Source organism: Chionomys nivalis, chromosome 3 (assembly GCF_950005125.1).
Source record: "Chionomys nivalis chromosome 3, mChiNiv1.1, whole genome shotgun sequence".
In the NCBI taxonomy this organism is placed as follows: Eukaryota; Metazoa; Chordata; class Mammalia; order Rodentia; family Cricetidae; genus Chionomys; species Chionomys nivalis.
In genome coordinates, this window is record NC_080088.1 from 34,271,296 (window position 1) to 34,291,273 (window position 19,978).

At 39.7% G+C, this 19,978-nt stretch overlaps 1 protein-coding gene across 1 annotated transcript in view; it reads left to right on the top strand.

The window, feature by feature from the left end:
• Nsun3 (NOP2/Sun RNA methyltransferase 3) overlaps nucleotides 1-13,222 on the top strand; it is a 40,779-nt gene extending 27,557 nt beyond the window's left edge. Inside the window, exon 6 of the mRNA XM_057765037.1 lies at nucleotides 11,732-13,222. Within this exon, the coding sequence (XP_057621020.1) occupies nucleotides 11,732-12,017 (286 nt within the window). The 3' untranslated portion in view covers nucleotides 12,018-13,222. The remainder of the gene's footprint in view (nucleotides 1-11,731) is intronic.
• The last annotated feature ends 6,756 nt before the right edge of the window (nucleotides 13,223-19,978 follow it).

A 19,978-nucleotide genomic window follows, 5' to 3' on the forward strand; every position in this document is an offset into this window, starting at 1 on the left:
CAGAGAAACTGTATGAAATTAGCGAGGTTAGTAAGTCCATAATTTACAGGGTAGACCTAGGGAAGAGCCCACCTTGCTCTTCCAGTTCATCACAACCTGCTACAGAGTTTCTTCTTTAAGTGAGGTCAAAGTTTTGTTCAACTCAGTTTTTCAGCTAATTGTTCAAAGTCCCACCCATCTTATGAAGTGCAGCCTGCTTTATTAGTCTCTCAATTCAAATGCTAATTTTCTTTAACCTCTCCACCCGCACAGATGTGCTGAGAATACTATTTAACCAATATCTGGGCACAGTGGTCCAATGAAGTTAAAAAATGGCACAAGTTATCATTCTAGCATTGTAACTTGTAGTTTTGTAGCGTGTTCCCTGCTTGTTATAGTGTTATTACATTTGAGATTCTGCTATAGCTACTTCAGCATGATGACGCCAGATTTAATAATAGTGAAGGTAATTTTCTCCCCGATATCACTTTATGTAAGAATGACTTAAATAAATAATAACATAACTAAACTTCCTAAAGTAGTACTGGCAATCAGTAGATAGTCAGGTTCATAGTCATGAGAGCCTAAACCCACCAGGGCAGTCAGTCCAGTTCTTGCCATTTAATTAGAATTTAACCTGTAGGAATGAGTAAACAAGCATAACTAACAACATACACTGAGGTTCTCAGGTCACTGCCTTGGCCCTGCCAGATCCTGATTTCTTTGTGTTAAAATGCCTGAAGGCCTGTAGGTTTCCTTTTTCTTCCATGAGGACTTGGTGCAATTGGGATGATGAAATGAATGTGTGTGGCATCCTAGGTCTTGTTGCCCTAGATTCCATTCCGTATTTTAGCACTTTTAATTTTTGCTTTAGGAAGAAGCAGTGGTAAAGCGTGTAGCCGTGTTCTGATATTAGCTAAGGTTGGCCGTCTGTGCTCCCTTAATTAGCAGCGTAACTTTGAGTTTGTGACCCTTGGCTTGATAAATAGTGTCAGACTATTTACCTTGTACACTTTGTAATGTTTCCTTAAGACTGCATGTGCCGTGATCTTTAGTAACAAATAAGTGTTAATCCGTAGACAGATCTCAAGTCCTTGACACAGTTTAGCTTCTTATTGGGAGTTGGCAGTTGGGGTTTAAGTTTCATGTTTCCGGTTCTTGGCATCTTAAGAATGAAATGAACATGCATACAGACCACAGAATTGCAAAAATACTTTACTCACAAAAAGCAAAAGCACAGTTTGCTGTAAGAGAGCAGAGGACCACTTGAATGAAGATTCTCTAAAGCCCTGATTATTCTGTGGGGCTTCCTTTTATGGGGTTCAAGAATAGGCGAACTTCTCTTGCCTGCTCCAAGTTCAGTAGAGCCAAATCTACATTCCCTTTTATTGAGGGACATGATATGCTTGTTCTAAACCAAGAGTGAAATTGCTTTCATGGAATGATATATGCCAAGTGTGTAGTATCCTCTGGAAGGGTGTGTTGTATTTTTGCATTTTATTATTATTTATTTATTTATTTATTTATTTATTTATTTATTTATTACTGTTTTCTGGGCAGTGGGATTGGGAGGCTTCCAGTTTTCATATCATCGCGATTGGTTTTATTTTCAGTACAAGTTGACCATGCTTTATAAAGTTCTCTGATCCAGAATCTCAGAGCTATTGCTTGACTATAAATGGCTTCTTATGTTTACTTTAAATATCTAAAATTATTAAACCATTGATTTTTAAGAAGGATTTGTTTTTATGTCTAAATATGTGTATCTCTATACTGCATGCACCTGCGAGGCCAAAGGAAGGCATGGGACACCCTCCAGTAAAGCTGGAGATGGTGGGGAGCTGCCCAGTGTGAGTGCTTGGAATCAGCTCTTTGCAATCAACAAGTATTCTTAACCACTGAGTCCTCCATGTGGATTTTTTTAAGTGTATTGTTAAAGTCTCTGAGGTGGATAAACTTGCTAAGATTGTTAATTAAAGCAATATGTGATTCTTTTTTTTTTTTTTTTTTTTTTTGGTTTTTCGAGACAGGGTTTCTCTGTGGTTTTGGAGCCTGTCCTGGCACTAGCTCTTGTAGACCAGGCTGGTCTCGAACTCACAGAGATCCGCCTGCCTCTGCCTCCCAAGTGCTGGGATTAAAGGCGTGCGCCACCACCGCCTGGCCAGCAATATGTGATTCTTATTGTTTTCCTTTTGCCTATATTTATACCCAATGATATGGTACAGTTGCCTTAATTCTACAGTGTTAATAGAAAGACATGAATAAAGATGAGATATAAGCATTTTACTTACAGTCTTTTTCAGCCATCCCTATATTTTCAAGAGTAAAGTCATCTATGAATCCTCTACCTCCACATCAGAAATTGGAGATGATGCAGGATCTACATCTTAGAGTACATCACATTATAGGCATGGCACAAACAGAAGTCGCTTACCTCCTGGCAGGGCTTGAGGAATTGAGAGAGAAAAATGAAAACCATTTTCTTCTTTATTTTCTTCAGTCAAAAGATGGCACTGTTGCTGTGCTGGCAGGTTTTTGTTTTGTTTTGTTTTTCTCTTATAATGTGAGTTTGGTCCTTTTTTAAATTCAGAAAACCAGTTAAAATGTGCTGATCTAATTAACAGTGACCCTCCCAACTGAATGCCAGGTTTTGTAATCAGGCAGTAGAAAAATAGATGAGAGAGGTTAGGTCTCTTTTTTTTTTTTTTTTGTAATTTTGTTTGTTTGTTTGTTTTTGTTTAGTTTTGTTTTGTTTTTTCGAGACAGAGTCTCACTGTGTAACAGCTCTGGCTGTCCTGCAACTCACTTCATAGACCAGGCTGGCCTCAAACTCAAAGAGGTGTACACCACCACCACCCAGCTACATATTAGTGGTCTTAAAGATTTCCACAAAGAACATTCTCTGAGACTGAGTTTTGCCATAGGGAAGACAGGACAGGACACCCTCTGTCATGTGCTAAGTCCTGGCTGAGTTATCCATTGCTTTCCCTTTGGATCTTAGGTAGCTATGAAGTTTTTAAGACTATTTGCTTCTCTATTTCATTTTAGTTTCCAAGCCATGAAACACGCTGTTATGAAAGTACTGTGTTTTTCCTTAAAGGATTTAAATTTGGGTAGCTCTTTGCCTTTTCTTTCAGTTCGCTGTAGATCATGTGCTGGTAGTTGGAACTCTGTGTGCCCACCTAGAGACCCAAAGATGAACAGTGTTGTGGTGAGAAGTAGCACAGTCTTACCCAGATTTTGAGCCAGCATCTTAAAGGGCTCTTGGTGGCTGAAGCTGCTCTTCTGTCAGTAGACCTGTGAAAGATGATCAGCGTCTATGAAAAGCAGAGGATTTAATTTTTGGAAGATAAAAGGAATGCCTTGACAGTTGGCTTTAGTTAGTACCTATAAACCAAGAGCTGAGAGTTCTTGTTCATTTGCTTTTGTTTTTTTAATACAAACAAATCAAAACACTTTGATATCAAGGGGATGGAACTCTTCTTTTTTAACCTCTTTGTAACTTTTTTGGGATTGGGAGGTGTGTATGAGTACCTGTGTGTGCATGCATATGGAGGTCACAATTCAATATCAAATATCTTCCTCTGTTGCTCTCTGCATTACTTTTTGAGAACAAGATGTCTCGCTGAACAAGGAGCTTACTGATTGACTAGCCTGGCTAGCCAGCAAGACCGCAGGATCCTCCAGTCTTTGCCTCCTCAGTACTGGGAATATAGACACACACTGGCATGCCCAGCTTCTGTATGGATGCTGGAGATGGGCGCAGTTCCTAATGCTTGTGCAATAAGCACTTTGCTAAGCCACTCCCCAGCCTTTACTCACTTACATTTTTAATATATATTTTTATTTTTTCATTCAAAAATTTCCACTTCCTCCCCTCCTCCCATTCCCCTCCCACTCCCCCACTCCCCCTCATCCCTCCCCCTCCAGTCTTAAGAGAGGGCAGGGTACCCTGCCCTGTGGGAAGTCCAAGGCCCTCCCCGCTCCATCCAGGCCTAGGAAGGTATGCATCCAAATAGACTAGGGTCCTAAGAAACCAGTACATGCAATAGAAACAAGTCCCAGTGCCATTATCAATGGCTCCTCAGTCAGCCCTCATTGTCATCCACATTCAGAGAGTCCGGTTTGATCACATGCTCGTTCAGTCCCAGTCCAGCTGGATTTGGGGAGCTCCCATTAGCTCAGGCACACTGTCTCAGTGGGTGGACCAACCCCTCGCGGTCCTGACTTCCTTGCTCATCTTCTCCCTCCTTCTGCTCTTCAACTGGACCTTGGGAGCTCAGTCCAGTGCTCTGATGGGGTTCTCTATCTCTATCTCCATCCATCGCCAAACAAAGATTCTATGGTGATATTCACGATATTCATCAGTGTGACTATGGGACAAGGCCAGTTCAGGCACCTTCTCCTCTGTTGTCCAAGGACCTAGCAGGGGACATCCCCATGGACATCTGGGATCTCCTCTCTTGCCAACCCTAAAATGGTTCCCTTAATGAAGATAACTTCTTTCCTGCTCCTATATCTGCCCTTCTTCCATCTCAACCCTTCCATTCCCCTAACCTCTCCCCAGTTGTCCCCTTCTCTCTCCCCCTCTTCAATTCCCCACACCCCATCCACACCCACACCCCCATGCTCCCAACTTTTGCCCGGCGATCTAGTCTGCTTCCAATTTCCAGGAGGATCTATATATGTTTTTCTTTGGGTTCACCTTATTATTTGGCTTCTCTAGGCTTGTGAACTATACTCTTTATGTCTTGTAAAAGCAAAGGAATCTAGTTTTTCCTCTTCTCTTAGGGTGAGAAAATACGGGTGAGCACATAGTCTACTTAGTAGATCTGCCTGTGTGATGATTCTTTCATTTGTCTTTGTTATTTGGGATTGAGCCAGGCCTCATACATGCTGGGCGGTCATCTGCCACTGAGCTATGCCCATCAAACCTTTGATGCCTTAACATTTCAGTCGTCTGCTTGTACCAAGTATTCAATGAAATGTTCAGTGAACAACTATGTGGCTATTTGTAGATATATTGCAGATCCTATTTTACATAACTTTTCAATGAAGCGTATTTGAATAGAAGACAGAAGTTCAAAGTCTGATTCAAAACCCTTGAGGTATGGTGTTGGTATGTTCAGAACTCAGACATTTCAATGGGCTTGAGAAAGAGTGCAGCACATACTGGGTGTATGGGATAACTTCCTTGTCCTTGCAGAGTTGGCGGCACATTCTGTAATCACACATTAACACCTACTCGGCAAACATAGAAATAGCTACGCTATATGCCATAGGTCTTCCCCATAAGTAGATTTGTGTGCGTTTATTACTCATAGACTAAAGAAAGCTTTGAAAACAAACCCTATAGGATTCAGAGCTTTTGGCATTAATGGTAAAGTATATGGAGGAGTAGGCCTGAAGTTACGTTCGTATATGCTTTGTAAACTTCCACAACCTTGCAGTAAGGATTTGATCTCATTTAATAACTCAAAATGTTCTTCTGTGTAATGGTTTCCTCAGTAGGAATATGTCTGGCTTTGTTTTCAGGTGCTTCATTAACTAGATGCTTAAGCCTAAGATGCATTTCAGCCTTTTTCCATACGGCACTGCAAAGCTACGGGAGAGAGCTAGATAGCCCAGATTTGCTGTAAAGCACCGGGTGACTGCAATGTGTTCTGTGACTGAGTCACCATTTCTCTTAGCAGGTCTCCCTACTAATAGAATTTCCCACTGTGTTTTGTTCTATTACCTATAAGCCACATCAGCCCTGTTTACTACAGCGCTACTCTGAGATAGAATTTTACTTGATATTTCAAATAGGGTTTAAGCCTAATGAGCACTTTGTAGGAAGCTTCTGAGAAGAATATAGATGCTCTAGGGAAATGAGAGGGATTGTATTGTGGGGTATTCTGCTTTCTTGTGAAGGACTTCCCCAATTTTGACATTATACTTGGACATTGTGTATTGAATAATATATGTAGCCTAAGATACTGTTTATCAGCTCTTATTTTAGAAACAGAGACTAGTAATGGTTTTGAGTATTTGGATGAGCCCCTCTGATTCAGTTGTAGTTAGCATGACACCACACTGCCTGTTTCCTTCTGATTTCAGCTTGTAATTAAGCCTGTCTTTGCTGCTTTTCAGTGGTGAATAATGCATCTTAGTACGACGTTATTTGTGATTTTTTTCATGCAGTGTGGTTAGTGGTTGTTGTACAGGGAAATAATGTCACATTTGCTAAGATTTTGTTAACCTAGCAAACTTAGGGTCATTAAGAAGGCCATTGTTTCCTTGGAGAAGGTTAGCAGGGTAGTTTAGTTTTCTTCTCTCTCAATAAAACAGAAAGAATAACTGCACAGCACAGAAGCTCGTGCTAGAGGGAAAAGCCTTTTAACTATTCAGTGTCTGTATTTCTTGTTTGTTTTTCCTTTGTCTTTTTATGCGGCCTTCTTCATACTGACTTGCCACAATTTATTATTCAATTCTCTGACCTTTAAATGCTTTTGCATCTCAAATGTTAGCTTTTTAGTGTGTATGTCTACCAAGTTTCATTGTTTAAAAACATACCTGGGGGTTGACTATAATGGGGGGCTTATTTACCCTACATGCATGCTGTGCTCAAAAGTCCCTAAAAGATGTTTATTTATATTTTCTTCTCAATCACCACAGTATGTACACAGCCAGGGTCAGGGAAGGTCTTCATGTCTAGACACCAGAGAAGGGAATTGCTAATAAGATAACACCCTGTCATAAGTACAGTGATAACCAGAGTCCCAAGAATAGGCTTAGAAGCTTTTAAGATTTGACCAAATATGGTTCTGCGGTGTGGAGAATGTCCTGGATATCTCAGTGGGCCAGTGTCATCACGAAGGTCCTTGCAGATGGGAAGGGAGCATAGAGTAGACTAGGAGCTGAGATGACAGAGTTCAGGCTGGATGACAGCACTGCCTTGTGAAGGTGCGTGGCTGCTAAAATACAAAACAGAATAAAAGTAAGGATTCCTCACCCACGCTTCTGGGGTGATACAGCATAGGAGTACCTTGATTTGAGTCATGAATCCTGTGGGCTCCAGAGGCCTAAAGGGGATATGGCTCCAATACTTTAAGCCATTAAATGTGTTGTCATTTTTCTACAATTGTATTTGAACTACACTCATTTTTAGATGATTTTCTATGGACTATGCAATAGGTATACAATTTTTTAAAAACCCATTAAACATTGTGCACAGGATATATGCAGTTTTGAATGCAGATGTCTTTAAATTGCCATTAAAAGGACTATTTTAATCTTAATTCCACTGGTAACAAAGCTAGTACTTCATCAGGGAAGAATGAGGTTTTTTTTTTTTTTTCTTTTCACTAAAGTTGTACAAAATGACACAGAAGCTTCACCGTTTACCAACAATGTGTTTCTGGCTTGATGCAAATTAATTATTTCTATGGTGTTGCAGTATTGGCTCGTTCTTCTGCTGTTTTCATTTTAACATCCTTAACTTATCTTCTAAACTTAGGTTGCATAACTTAGCTGGCTACATTAATTTCTAAACAAAGAAACTATGTGGAATAACACAAAGGCTTTATTTTTGATACAAATTGGATTGATCTCAAGACCTTAGTCAAAACGTTAGAGATTCCCAATCAAGTGCTTCTTGCCATTTGCTGCTTGTCATTTCAATATCCCAAATACACATATACCTATGTTTTATTCAGCAAAGGAATACTTGGGAAATCTATAAGTTTTAGGTACTACAAAATGTTAGCTGGGATTTCAGAGCATAGGCTGTCTGGAGATTAAGTTTACTCCTAACAATCAAAATTTATACAAAAACAATGACTGGAAAAGGTAGGTACTTAGACTGGTGCTGAGTCTCCCATACATCGTTTGTAGTGTCATAAAAAATAACCATATAGGTAAAAGATCCCGAAATATAATTGTGTCCAAAATGTTGATTTCTGTTCTTTTACTCTTCCACCCGTGTTTTCAGAGGCAATGACTTTCACATATTTCTTAATTTATTCTCCAGGTCACTACCAAATCTCTAAAGAGCATCCCCAGCTCTCTAAAATAATTTGTTTTTCTTTTCTAGCTTTTAGGCACTGACTACTAGCCTGTTGCTGGTATTCATTGCACATACGGGACCCTACACTCTGGGTCCTTGGTCATCTGTGACGACTGATTTGTACAGACTGCATTTTATAATGAGTGGAGTACACGTGCAGCCCACATTACCCATTCTCCTAGGCAACTCTGAGACCTTCATTTCTTAGTCTATTACTGGTTCTTCTCTCTCTCTCTCTCTCTCTCTCTCTCTCTCTCTCTCTCTCTCTCTCTCTCTCTCTCTCTCTCTCTCTTGCTCGCTCTCGCTCTCGCTCTCATATCCAAGGGAAGTACTCCTCTCTTTTTCTGAAGTAAGTGTATTTGTATACTGACCCTGCCATGCATATCTGGTACTGTTCTTTCAGAGGTTTTATCTACTCTCCAAGACAATACTAATATCAATCTATGAAATGATTCTGAATATTGGAGAATGATAAATGGTTGTTTAATTCTATAAATATCATTTACTCTAGACTTGAGCAATGTGTTAGAATTAAACTTCTCTTTCTGTTAGTTCAATTTTATGGCAGGAGTTCTCCTAAAGAGTCTTTCTGCAACTAAATCAGATGGTAGCATCAAACTTTCTGTCTCCCAGCTGTGCGTGGTGGATCTGCAGGTTTTTCTTACCTGTCAGCCATTCTTTCTGGAGACCTCCCCTCCCCTTGCCACCTGAAGAGGCTTCCCCTCAAAGCTCACACACTGCTTCTGCTCCGAGGCTTCCCGCCCTTCACCATTCTGTGCCATATTTACTCTTTTATGGGCTCTGGTTCTCTTTATCCCTTTAGTTTGCTAGAGGAAAAACTCAGAGCTATCCAATCTCTGAGTTTCTGTATTCTCCCATATTTATTTGATGGGTCGGCTGCAAATGGAAGTCATGTGACATTCACTGTTGCTAGCCTGCTTTCTGAACGCTGAAGTGGCCCATAATTTTTGGTGGTTCGTCTTTCCTTCTAGAAGCATTTAGTATCTTCTCTTTGTTCCCAGTATTCTAAGCACTAGCAGCGACGTATTTCAGTGCACATGTGTAAGGTGAGGTTTACAGCGCATTCACAGGTCTCTGCACCTCGGACTCTGACCTGAGCACTCATCCCATCCCCCATTCCCTTCCTGTCTTCCCTACTTCAGCCACACATCTGTCCTCTTTCCTTGGCCATGCCTCAGGGATTTCTTACTGGCTATTCCTGCACTGTAGGATAGTTATCCATCACACATCTGTTTGGCCCAATTATTATTCAGTCTTAGAGTTACAATTCCTCACTGTCCAATCATTCCTGATATTTTTTTTATAATTTATTTATTTTTATTTTATTTGCATTGGTGTTTTGCCTGCATGTATGTCTATCTGAGGGTGTCAGATCTTGGAGTTACAGACAGCTGTTAACTGCCATGTGGGTGGTAGGAATTGAACCTGGGTCCTCTGGAAGAGCAGTCGGCACTCTTAACCACAGAGCCATCTCTCCAGCCCCCCATTCCTGATATTTTTATCTTGATTTAGTTTCCTTCATGGTACCTGCCAATAATTTACACAGGAAATAAAAATATATACAAACTCACATAATCTTAGATACTCTTGTGTATAGATTTATGTGTGTTTATGTGTATACATATACTTTCTATGAGTTTTCCTTGACCACCATGGCAAAGTGCACCTGACTGAGTAGCTGAAGGATTAGTTTACTCAGATAGCGGACAGGCTGAAAGTCTGAGAGACATTGCTAGGCCTGGCTTCCTCTCAGGCCTTCTTTTCTTTTGGCTTACAGGTCCGTCTCTCTGTAGCTCTTTGTCTAAATTTTCTCCTATAATGATATCAGCTAAATTGGATTAATGTGTCCTCTCCAATGACTGGGTTTTAACTGAATTACCTCATTAAAGGGTCTGTTTCCAAACTCAGTCCCGTGCAGAGACGACGTATGTTTTCACATCATTGTATCAGTCTAAGGGGCACGGTTCAGTCATTGGCGTGCTCATCTTTCCATAGTTGGTGCTTATGAGAATGTGATATTTGGGAAAATAAAGCCCCCACCCTTGGGTCTCTGGATTTATTATTTTTATAATTTTTATTTTTTTTTCAAAAATGTATTCTCTCATACATTACATCGTGACTGCAATTTCCCCTCCCTGGAAAACTTTTAGATTATTTGAAACTAATGTAATTACATTGTTTCCACCTTTCCTTTCTTTCCTCTCAAGTTCCTGGGTTTGCTCTCTTTCAGATTCGCAGCTCTTTTTTTTTTTTAGTTGCTCTCACATATGTGTGTTTCTAAATTTAAAATACAGCCTGCTCACGCGATACATTGTTATTTGTATGTGTATGTCTTCAGGGCTGAGCTTTTGTTATTGGATATAGTGTGCTTTTTCCTGGAGCATTTTGAGACAGGATAGCCTGTCTGTGTAACCCTGGCTAGCTTAATACTCACTGTATAACCAAGGCTGGTCTCATACTCCTTCCTCAGACTCTGAAGTACTAGGTTTAAAGGTGTAAAGAATCACACCTCGTAGGAGGTATTTTAAATTGTTTGTATTTTCATTGCTCTGTTTTATTCATTGATACAATATCCCATATCTAGACAATACTCAACATATAATAGGCGATACATGAATAATAATGAATGTGGTAGCCTCTTGATGAGTTCCTTTCATCTGAAGCGTTGTGTCCTGTCCCCATTCTGGATAGTTATGTTGTTACATTAATTCAATTCCCGTTGTCAAAAACTTCTGAGTAATATTTTTCTAAATTTGTTACTTTAATTTTGGACAAGGTTGTTTTGAGTTCACTGTTGTTCTAATTTGAAGGCGGGGAGCGGGGGATATGTTGACCATTACCTTCCAAGTGCTTCTACAGGTATTCCTTATTTTGGCAAACAGATGTTCAATTTCTATAAACTTTCTTCTTGCTGTTTTCTTATGATGTTGCTATTTTATGAGTTATCCATCTTCCCTGATCTCTCTGTGTTTATTGTGTCATATTTTGTTCCCTGAATTGAATTGTCAGTTTCTTTCTAGGCCACATTTTTGCTGTTTGTGTTCTTTTTCTTTTGTATTGATTAATCATTTCTTGGGATCCTTGGTCATACGTTTTAGTTTATAAGGAAACAACAATGTACAGGAGGTTTATTGTAAGGGTGGAAACTTTTTCTGCTAATATCCCACCGTGGGAAGCTAGATTTTACTCTAGAGGACCCATGTAAGGCAGAGTGCAAAGGTCTTTGGCTTCCCAGGCCACAGCAGCTCCCTTATTTACAAATTATTTATCTTTTTTTCTTAGGGGAATACCTTCTGACTTTTACCTGATAGCCCTCCTTGAGCATGTAGGGTGTGATCAATGATTTATTATGTCTATTTTCAATCATTGTCTTTGCTTTCTGTTTTACTTCCATGATTTAAAAAATATTATCTGTGTTCTTCCCCCCTTTTCCTACCCTTAGAAGAACAAACCATCAACCAACTCACTTTCTCTGACTTTTCCGTCTTGATTTCTCTGGTTACTGTTTCCCAGGTATCAGTGATAAACTGTATAGGATGTACACAGACTATGTCTAGGGTCAGAAAACCACCAGATTTACTGCAGCTTGAGGCAGAGCAAGGCTGGTATGTAATCTACTTGACTCAGGTCCCCTACTTTCCTTGTTGTACCCCACTCACCTTTTCATTTTCCCACTATGCACAGGTCTGCAATTAAGGCCTTACGGCCCGGAGGGTTACTCGTGTACTCCACATGCACGCTTTCCAGGGCTGAAAATCAGGACGTCATCAGTGAGATCTTAACCTCCAACAGTACCATCGTGCCTGTGGACATTAGTGGACTAGCAAGGACTTGCTCCCAAGATTTCACATTCGCTCCCACTAACCAGAAATGCAGTCTTTTGGTGATTCCAGAAAAGGGCAAAGCTTGGGGCCCAATGTTTATAGCCAAGCTGAAAAAAAATCGTGGGTACAGGAAAATGGTGAAATAATTTTGTAAGCCATATTGATGTGTTATTATATGCATATTATTTGAGCACAGTATGTGTTAGTACTTATAATTACAGAGCCACTTTGCCTAGGACCATTTGGAATCCTGTTTCGTTAGTACTTCAGCCATGTAGAGCGTAGGCTTAAGAAATTTTCAGGTCCAGTTTTGTTCCTCGAAATCTATCTACAGTGATGTGTAAAGTGGGGCAGATGGTGTTGGCTCTGTGTAATCAAATTCTTGTTTTTACTTGGTAAATGAGTTAGAATACATGGTTCTGTGCGTAAAATGAAATAAATAAAATGCTTAGGACTGAAGCCTATGACATAGGTATTTTAAACATTTCCTTTAAAACTGGATCTGCCAACACTCATTACCATTTCCTCATCAAATGTGCAGATTCGTTCTGTAAGAGCAATTGGTATTCCAAAGCTAGCTCCTTAAACAGCACAATTTCTCGTCGTAGGAAAATAGGTTTCTTATTTGCAAATTTGTTGTGCTAAGGACTCTCTTCTGTTTACTGCAAAGGTCAGTGACTCCATTGACACCAACTTCTTCATCCCTCCCATTTGTTTTTGTTCAGAAATACAAACTGAAAGGGTAAGTTATGTTGAAAGGCCTTTAGCGCAGCAGAGTCACAAGCACGTGCTTGACTTTCGACATTCGGCCTGTGAAATAATGCAGTCTATCCAGCAGGCTATAAAGCAAGCACTTGAAACAGAACCAGAGTGATTAATAACGGCAATAACTGAACTATATTTGGAGTGTTTTGTTACATAATTGCAGTCATAATGAGTACTACGGAATCTGATTATCTGACAGTTGCAATCTGAAGGGGCTTTTTATTTCACTAGGTTATAAAATGTTATATGAGAGTGTGATATCACATGTTAATGCACAAGAAAGAGATACCTGATGAGAGTCAATTATCTATTACCAAGGCCCCAAAAAATTCACTGAGTGGCTCTCTCTGTTTACACGTACACCACGAGTTTTGTGCATACGTCTGTATGTATGCTTAGGGTTTTAGAATCAATTTTCAATCATGAACCTTTCTTTAAAAAATGCTTCTCTTGGATCCAAACATATTTTCCAACTATTACTAAAAATCATGCTGGCAGACATGGCAGTGCATTTGGGAGGCTGAGGCAGAAACCAAGTTCAAGTCCAGCCTGAGCTGCATAGCAAGACCCTCTTTAAGAAAGAGGTAGGGAGGGAGGATAAAGGGAGGGAGGGAAAGAGGGAAAGATAGAGAGCGTGAGAGAAAATTACAAAGCGTCCTTCAAATTAGAAATTAGCTTTTTAAAATTTTTTAAGATTTATTTATTATTATTTTATATGTATGAATGTCTTGCCTGCATGTATGTCTGTGTATTATGTAAATGCCTGTTGCCTGAGGAAGTCAGAAGAGGGCTTTGGCTCCCCAGGGAACTGGAGATATAGACGGCTATGAACCACCATGTAGGTGCTGGGAATCTAACTCTGATTTTCTGCAAGAGCAACACATACTCTTAACCATGAAGTCATGGTTTAAGCCAAAAATTAGCTTAAAAAATCAGTTAGGGAACACGAAATTCCATGGCAGCAGAATGGTATTGTTTGTTCTGTTCTCTAAGGTATTCAGTACACACATTTTGTTTTGCAAGCCTGTGTCACTGGACTCAAGTTAATGGAAATATCTAGGGAAATTTTGTTCTCTACAATATTTTAAAGTATATGTGACCAGTGTGTTTAAAGGTTTATCTCTTGAGCTCATCAACTGTATTCAATTAGTATAGAAGATTAATGACAAAAAAGTGTTCTGTTTATTTTAGTTTGACTTACTGGTTTGTTTTTCTGTTTGAAATCCTGTCTTTGGAGTCTCTAGTTTTAAAAGTGCATTTTCTTTGTGTCATTTAACCACAGTGTAAATTTTCACAGCACAAAATGTCATTATTTTTCCCGTATAATGTCATGAAGCTTCAGTTGAACACAAAGTGTCATACTGAACTGGACTTTCTTGGGACTGATGAGAAATACATGTATGCTTATTACATATATTTATATATTTTATTAAGATGATTGTAACAAAACAGCAAACATTTATTGAGTATTAAATGGTTGACCGAAGTCTGTTGCCTTTTTTGATCTTTATAACTGTGGGCTAGGAATGATGGTGGTTGTCAGTAATCAGCCATTGGCCTGCAGAGGCCTTCCATTGTCTGGCCGCAGAGGGAGACACTGTCTCAAAACAAGCAGTCAAATGAGCCGCAGCTGGTGGTGAGTTTGTATTCCTCTCTGTGGATGAGGAAGCAAAGCCCAGGGTTACTTGTTTGTCAAGGATACTGGCAACTTAAGCAGGGAGCCAGATGAGAGCTGGCTCCATTGCCAGCCCTTCCTCTGATACTGTGTTGTGCCACCAGTATGGATTATAGAACTTTTAAGATTACCAGCTGCCTTTATGCCTATTCTCCACTCTTCAGATTCCCAGAGCATCAAAGGCTTTATCAGTACTTGGGAAGGAAATATTTCAGCCCTATTCGTGTGATTGTAATAATAAGGAATCTCCCATGGAGGTATTTTTTGCCTCCCTCTCTGTTACAGATGTTGAGCTGAAGAATGGAAATTTGGACAGCCTTTCAATTTCAACTGAAAACTGAGCAATAATTGATGCCCCTTTCTGTGGCACGAAGTCACTTTAAAAACAGCTTCATAAAAGTTTAGGTTAGCCACCAACACATTTACTTCTCCCTGCCATCAGCACCCGGAGCAGACACTAGTTTCATAGACTACGAATAAATGTCATGCATTTAAATGGTTTGTACTGAATTTTTAAAGCATAAGATACTATTTGTGGTTTTGAAGTCAAGGTGGCCTACCATTCTTTATTCTATTACATATATCCATTTAGCTTTATACTTAAATTACGTATTATTCCCTTAGTGGTACTGTGAAAAATATGCTTTCATATAACGTAGGTAGATATACTATAATGACTACCTGAATACATGGTGCATGAATAAATAATAAAAGCCTAATGGACCTTTATCGAGAAGCCCGTGTGCCTGGTCAGAAGCATCAGGTTATCTGCATAGGCTAATGCAGCTCATCAGAAATATAAGAGAACATCGGAACGAATTGTGACAATTGCATTACATGCCAAGAAGTCCTTTGATGCAATTGAATGGGACTACTCGTGTTATGTATTAGGTAAATTTGACTTTAGGGACAAATAGAGCAGATAGCACAATTTATTTTCAACTCGTCTGTATGGGTCAAATCAATGGTTTGCAATCTCCCTTTCTTAGCTTAGAGCTGCACTGGGGTTGGAGGCAAGGATGAGACCCATTCCTAATGTTTCTCTCCAGACTGACAGTGGTACCATAATAACACTCGATCCCAGGGCACCTGCAGAAGACTTAGATGGAGGCTCACAAGTTCAACACTGCACACGGTCAGCTACTACTGGTCTGCTAGTGCTGAGAGCCCTCACACCATCTGTTCTCAAAACATTAACTGCTGTGTCAGGATTCGGGATGACTGCAGGCTGCAAAGGCAGTGGGAGAAAATCATAAATACTTTCTTGACATAATGGTTTCTACTGACATGACAAGTTACATTTTGTAATAAAATTTAAACTTAAACAGAGTAGATTTGGGATTCTTATAAGGGGCTCATTAAGCAACCAAGTAATCATAACACTTAAAAATGGACCTGTAATCAGTGCTAGGTTTTTTTTCTCAAAAAAAAAAAAAAAATGGGTTTCCTTAAATCTAAGGAAGATTAGCTTGGTAGAACATGTACCTCTTTAAAATTTAATTCGATAACTCTAATATTAACTCCCCACCTCTCTGTAACTTTTTCTAAATGAAGAAATTTCATTTCTTTAGGCATATAAGACCATACAGTCATGATGAAACCGTAGGATAGCATTTGCTACCTCAGGGAAAGGACTGCTTGCTTCATTGGAAGTCATCTAATGGGATACGTCATGACTCAATTAAGCTTGCTATGGCTTGTCAAAAGGAATTTTCCACTGCATATTGCTATGGAAGAGCCTATTACATGTGAATGACTATACCACACCACAGAATAAACAGACTGAAAACATATAGCTCACTAAGGAATAAGAAACAGGACCATAGAGCCCAACTTCAGTCTAGTTTGTTTCTTTTTTAAATAAGTATATTTATTTATCTTACATCCCAGCCTGTTTCCCCAGCCTCCTCTCCTCCCAGTCCCTTTCCTGCAACCCCCCCTCTCGCCTCTCTTTCCACTCTACTAATCCACTCCTCCTCCATTTCTGTTTAGAAACAGGCAGGTCTCCCATGAGTATCAACAAAACATGGCATATCAAGTTGCAGTAAGACTAAGCACTTTCCATGTAGTAAGGCTGAGCAAGGTGACCCAATCTCGTTTTCAGAAACAAAAGGGAATAAAGTTGCAGATAAAAGTAAAATAGGCAAAAGCCAGAGGGATTAGTGACAGTGGGAGAGAAAAATAAGATAATAAGCCTGTGGTTGTTTTTATATAAAACTTCACTTATTTATCCAAAGAATTTATTAAGCACTTTTCCAAAATAATACAGGAAGATGAGGGCCAGAGAAAAGAGCTGGTTAAAGGCTGTGGGCAGACATGATGCTGATAGGTAAGGACTACAGAGTTTACCACTACTAACTCTCGGGAAAAGAAGATGGGGCATGATGGGGATAACTGTCTCTCATGTCACAAGAATCTACTCTGTGGCATTTTTAGTCACGAGTATCCAGTATAACTACCTGCATCATATGGCACAAGATAGATACTCCTCTTAAATTGATCTGTACTTGGCATTTTCTTTGGACCGTTAACCAGCTCCCAAACAAAGACACAGAGACTTATTAATTATGAATGCTCTGCACTAGCCCAGTCCTGTCCCACCATTTCTTCTAACTGAATCTAACCTGTTTCTCTCCACCTACGTTTTTCTTGGGGCTTTTGCCTTTCTTTTATTCTGTGTGTCCTGTTTTCCTGCTTCCTTCCTGTCTGTCTGTCTGGCCTCTGGCATCTTCCTGGTGTCTCTTTATTTCTCCGTTTTATGAGCCTAATTCCTCCTACTTTACTCTCCCTGCCTGGTAGTCCCATCTATTCCTCCTTCCTTCCTATTGACCATTCAGCTTTTTATTAGGAAGGCAAGATAGAAGAGCAACACATCTTTATATAGTTAAACAAATATTCTGCAACATAAACCAATGCAACACATCTTTCCATAGTTAAACAAATATTCTACAACATTGATCATTTAAAAAAGCTTGATTGCAGCACTCGACTATTACAATTGTGGTTAACAAAGAAAGGAGACAAACACAATCTAACCACCTATGTTCTTCAGTAAAAGGTTTCTTTATCAGCAAGGCATAATAACTTGTAACTGTAGCCACATAAGAGGTGGTCATGAAAAGATCATTTGAGCTCAGAGTAAAAGACCAGCCTAAGCAATACAGACACTGTTTCAGAAGCACATCCCTTTATGTACATTGCTTGTCTTAGATTCCAGGACAGATTGTATCAGTTACCTCCTCCATATAAGGATGTAGCTAGCTCATGCACGTGCTATTTTTTAAGATGCATTTTGTCTTAGGGTTTCTATTGTTGAAAAGAGATACCATGGCCACGGCAATTCTTATAAAGGAAAAACATCCAATTGGGGTGGCTTATGTTTTCAGAGGTTTGGTCCATTATCGTCATGGTGCAAAAGGGTGGTGTACAGGCAGACATGGTGCTGGAGAAGTAGCTAAGAGTCCTACATCTTGACTTGCAGGCAACAGGAAGTGGTCTGAGACACTGAGCATGGCTTGATCATATATGAGACCACAAACCCCACCCCTTCTGTGACATACTTCCTCCAACAAGGTCACATCCCCTAATGGTGCCACTCCCTATGGAGGTCATTTTCTTTCAAACCACCACACATTTTTATTTAATTATGTGTATGTATGTATGTGTCTAAGTACATGTATGTAGGTGCAGGTGCCCACAGAAGCCAGAGATGTGGGATCCCCTGGAATTAAAGGTGTTTGTCAGTCACTGGATATACATGTTGGAAAGAAAACTTGAATCTTTTGGAAGAAGAGTAAGTACTCTTCACTTGAGAACTGTCTCTCCTGACACACATGTGCCCTTTTGAGCTACCTAATTGATTTGGTGCGTGCATGTGCGCGTGCGCACACACACACACACACACACACATACACACAGAGTATTATTTTACTTTATCCATCAATATTTGAATAGTTCCACTGAAGACACCTAATTATCAGATTGTTTAGAGTCCTTGTTCATAGACTGTTTTGCCCTTTGAGCATATTGTCATGACCCATACATTAGCTAGAACTCTAGTAGAGAGTTTGATGGTACTTTTAAGGAGTCCAGATATATTTTTCTTTCTTTTTTCCCAAATAAAAGTAAATTATTTTTTCACATTTTTAATCGAAAATAGATTCTTTTCTCATACAATATATTCTGATTATTGTTTCCTCTCCCTCTGCTCCTCTCCGTTCCTCCTCCTCTTACCTATCCTCCCCTCCATATTCACTCCCTTTCTGTCTTCTAGTAGAAAAGAACAGGCTTCTAAGAGATAACAACCAAACATGACAAAATGAAATATAATAAGATGAATCAAAACTTTCATATCAAACTTGGGCACAGTAACCCAACAGGAATTAAGGAGTCCCAACAACAGGCACAAGAGTCATGACAAACTTGTTCTCCCAGTCAGGATCCCATGAAAATAAACTAATAGCTATAGTGTATACGCAGAGGACCTGGTAGAGACCCATGTTGTGCCTGTGCTTGCTGCTTCAGGCTCTGTGAACTCATGTGCCTTGCATCATTGATTCAAAGGACCATGTTCTGCTGCTGCCCTATATCCCCTCTGACTCTTAGAATCTTTCTACCTCCTCGTCTTCTGCAGGATTCCCTGAGCTCTGGGGGGGGGGGCATTTAATGGGGACCTCCAGTTTAGACTCTTTCTCCCTCATGGTATCTGGCTGTGGGTCTTCAATACAAGGTTTTGTTTTTTTTTTTAAATGCTTTCATGTGCCAGTGATGTAGGTGTCAATACCTAATCTCCGCAAAGTGAGTTAAAAGAATAGACTGCTTTTAAAATGATATTCACTGATCTGAGAAATGCAAATTCAATAGAGAATCCACTCTATCAAGGGCAAGCTTTGGCATGCACTGTGTAGAAAATTTTCAAAATGAAACATGTTCAGTAATAAGGTTGGGACGCCAGTGGATAAATCCATAATTGTCTTCTGGAAGATACTTTAAATCTATGAGGACTATCCAGTGGCAGAAAAGCAGATGAGGCTGTCTCAAAATAGAAAAACAAACCATTCCCAGGAACATCAAGGACAGTCAACAAACAGATCACAAAGAACACTCGCAGAAACTATAGAAGTCTTATTTTTTAGTAAACAAATATTAACCTAGAACTGTCTTTTTTTTTAATGAAAATGACTATGATCATGAACTACATTTGCTTTACATTGATTGGCAGCATTAAATTGTCTCCAAACTTACTGAGCTTCAGTGGTCTAATCTTTAAAACAGACTAGCCACAAGAAAAGAAAATGTACTTTGAGCTTTTCCTATGTTCCAGGCCTTTGCTAGTTTATTTAATCCGGTGTCTTCTCCTTGAAGTGTTCCCTGAACTATACCTGAGACTGAGACAGATAGGTAGTGCTGTGTACAACATCAAGAGGGTGGGGAGTCAGGACAGCAATAGGGGAACTAAAGTAACTCCCAGAGAAGTTGATAGATCAGTCTCCTTGCAGGCTGTGGGGGTCACAGGAACCAGTACAAGGACTCATGGGAGGACAAGTGGCTATGCTAGGTCACCTTCTTGGCAAGTATATTCCTTTGGTTAAAAGCATTCCCATTACTTCATGGAGCCAGAAAGCCTGGTTGGTTTTGTGTTTGTTTGCTTTTCTCATCAGCGGAGAA